Raw genomic sequence first — 2,872 nt, forward strand, 5'->3', positions numbered from 1 at the left:
TTTTTCCTCTGGCGTCCGAGATGTGTGTGCAGGGAGCAGTCTCTTCTGGTTTCCCAGGCTTGTCTGCCTCTCTGAAGGTTTAGCTCTCCCTCCCACGGGATTTGGGTGCAGAGAACTGTTTATCCGGTCTGTTTCTTTCAGGTTCCGGCGGTGTCTCAGGCAGGGGTCCTGCTGCTCCTGGGTCCTTTTTATTTTTAAAGTTATTTTATTGCATATTAATTATTTAAGACTGCATTAAAACATAAAGGTATGCATATTCATGAAGTATCACATGGTATCTTGCTACAAGAGAACACTGTGTAATAGTCAAATCAGAACTCAACTTTTGTTCCTTCAAATATTAATAATTTCTGTTTGATGAAATCATTCAACATTTATTTTCAAGCTTTCTGAATTATATAGTATGCTATTGTTACTAATATAGTCACCATATTTGCAACATCTCAATGGAACTTCTGACTTCTACCTACTTGTAATTTAATTAATCTTTTCTCAACTTTCTCTTCCTCATTTCTGTTCTAGAAATCAATATATCAATTCTCAACTTCTCTGACCTTCTATAACCCTGATGCATTTTAGCACAATTTTCACTATCCTACATGTATTAAAAGTGATAGAATTTCATCCTATTTTATGGTGAAAAGGTTTCCCTGCTATACATGCGGGACAGTTTGATTATCTGCTCACTATCTTATTCCCATTTCTCCTTTGTATCTCTGAGAGTACATGGTGGGGAGGGGGTTGTGATTGTGTTTTTCTGTTTTTTTTGTTTTGTTTGTGTCCTCTTCTCTTTTAGGACCTAAATAGTGCTCAACTTAAGGCGAATACACACTAGTTTCCATTAAATGAATTAGTGAATTAATCAATTGAAAGTTTTGATTTAGAAAAAAGAATGGTGACTTACTTTTTTTGTTGAAGATATAAAAATCTGCTGGCAATTGCTTCTCTATTGTTTTAGTTTTCACTATCATTTTCTGGTATTCTAAATTTTAAAGTGAAACAGGGGTTATGGTTTATGAAAGTTATTAGCACACATGGAAGGATGTGATCCTAATAGAGGTTTGTAGGAGAAGGAATGTTAATCGACTACAATGAGAAAGAGTGTTCAGGAAAAGTCAGCCTGACCCAGAAGTTTGGGAAGTATACCGTCCATGTTTATTGGGTTTCATCCTGTCTTATTTCTTGGAAAATGCTATAATTCTTTTTATTGAATCACAGAAGGCTTGCTTGACTTGCCTATTCCTAAGTGTGTAGATGAAGGGGTTTAGCATAGGAGCAATGGAAGTAGTGAGGACAGTCACACCCTTGTTGATGGCCACCTCCTCCTTTGCGGAAGGCTTGATGTAGATGAAGATGCAGCTACCATAGGTGATGGAAACCACAATCATGTGGGAAGAACAGGTAGAGATGGCCTTTTTCTTTTGTTGGGCAGAAGGGAATCTAAGAACTGCCTTGATAATATTAATGTAGGAGAGAACAACACACACCAGCGTTATAATGAGAGTCAGTACAGCACAGATGAGAACTGTGTGCTCCATGAACCAAGTGTCTGAACAAGAGATTTTAAGGAGAGGGGAAGCATCACAGATAAAATGATCAATGATATTAGAATCACAGAACTGCAGATTTAGGCCGAGGCTAAGTGGGGGAATTAAAATAAATAAACCAGCTACCCAACAACAAAACACAAGTCTTCTGCAGACAGCGGTATTCATGGTAGTCAAATAGTGCAGTGGCCTGCAGATGGCCACATAACGGTCGTAGGACATGGCAGCTAGAAGAAAAAATTCAGTTACACCAAAGAGGTCGGTAAAAAATACTTGGGCAACACAGGCATTATAGGTAATTGTTTTGTCACCTGTTGCTATGCTATACAGGTATCTGGGGATGCTTGCAGATGTGAAGGAGATCTCTAAGACAGCAAAGTTTTTAAGGAAATAATACATGGCTGTTTTAAGGTGAGGATCCACTAAGACGAGGGAGATGATGGCCAGATTTCCAGTTATGCTCAGTGAGTAGGTGAAGAAGAGAATGATAAAGATAAGAACCTGCAGTTGTTGGTCATCTGTCAGTCCAAGTAAGATGAATGTTATGACAGTGTGGTTCCTCATCTTTGATTTCTGTTTTTTTAGATCTGCAGAGAACATTTAGAGACTTTTAAATATAGATTCCATTTTAAATTTGTCAGGTTTTTCTTATTCATTATACCTCAAAAATTACCCTTTAAATGCATAATGTGGAAGGACCTGTAAGTCCTGTGATTCTGTTATTTTATGTGAAACAAAAATCCCTTTTGGCTCAAGAAGTATCAAAACTAGGTGGAATTATATGATGCTTTGTTCAAGTGTGTTGCTCCTTTGTAAAGTGCCGAAACAAGCTGGACAATGTGAGAGAACTATGCACAATTCTGTCACTTCTGGCCTCTATTGTAACTCTGTACTTGAAACATTTAATTGTGTTTACTGCAATTTGTGTTTTCACCCTGAAGACATCCAGACTTAGCATTTATGAATATACAGTACATGCACACGTATCAACTCACCTATGTGTACAACATACCTATAAACACTATAACAGACACAGACACAGACACAGAAACAGACACAGACACAGACACACACACACACACACACACACACACACACACACACACACACACACTCACTCACTTCTATAGTTGCTGCCATGATACTGCCTGCCTTCTTATTTGGTTTCTCTGTTCCCTAGTGATCACTTAACAATTCAGAGCAATAATAATAACAATAGCAGAGAAGCCTTTAAAGCACGATGTAATTATGCAGAGAACACACACATTCTCTCAAGAAATACTTTGAAAAATAATTTTCAAAGATGCTGTCTGTGATGACTCCCC

At 37.8% G+C, this 2,872-nt stretch overlaps 1 protein-coding gene across 1 annotated transcript; it reads right to left on the bottom strand.

The window, feature by feature from the left end:
* Positions 1-1,175: 1,175 nt before the first annotated feature.
* On the bottom strand, positions 1,176-2,111 carry Or6c203b (olfactory receptor family 6 subfamily C member 203B). Its single transcript, NM_001395585.1, is given in 1 exon segment — positions 1,176-2,111. A coding segment is annotated over 1 exon segment (936 nt).
* Between the last annotated feature and the right edge of the window lie 761 nt (positions 2,112-2,872).

The sequence above is a fragment of the Rattus norvegicus genome, chromosome 7, assembly GCF_021556685.1.
Source record: "Rattus norvegicus strain SHRSP/BbbUtx chromosome 7, alternate assembly SHRSP_T2T, whole genome shotgun sequence".
Lineage (NCBI taxonomy): Eukaryota > Metazoa > Chordata > Mammalia > Rodentia > Muridae > Rattus > Rattus norvegicus.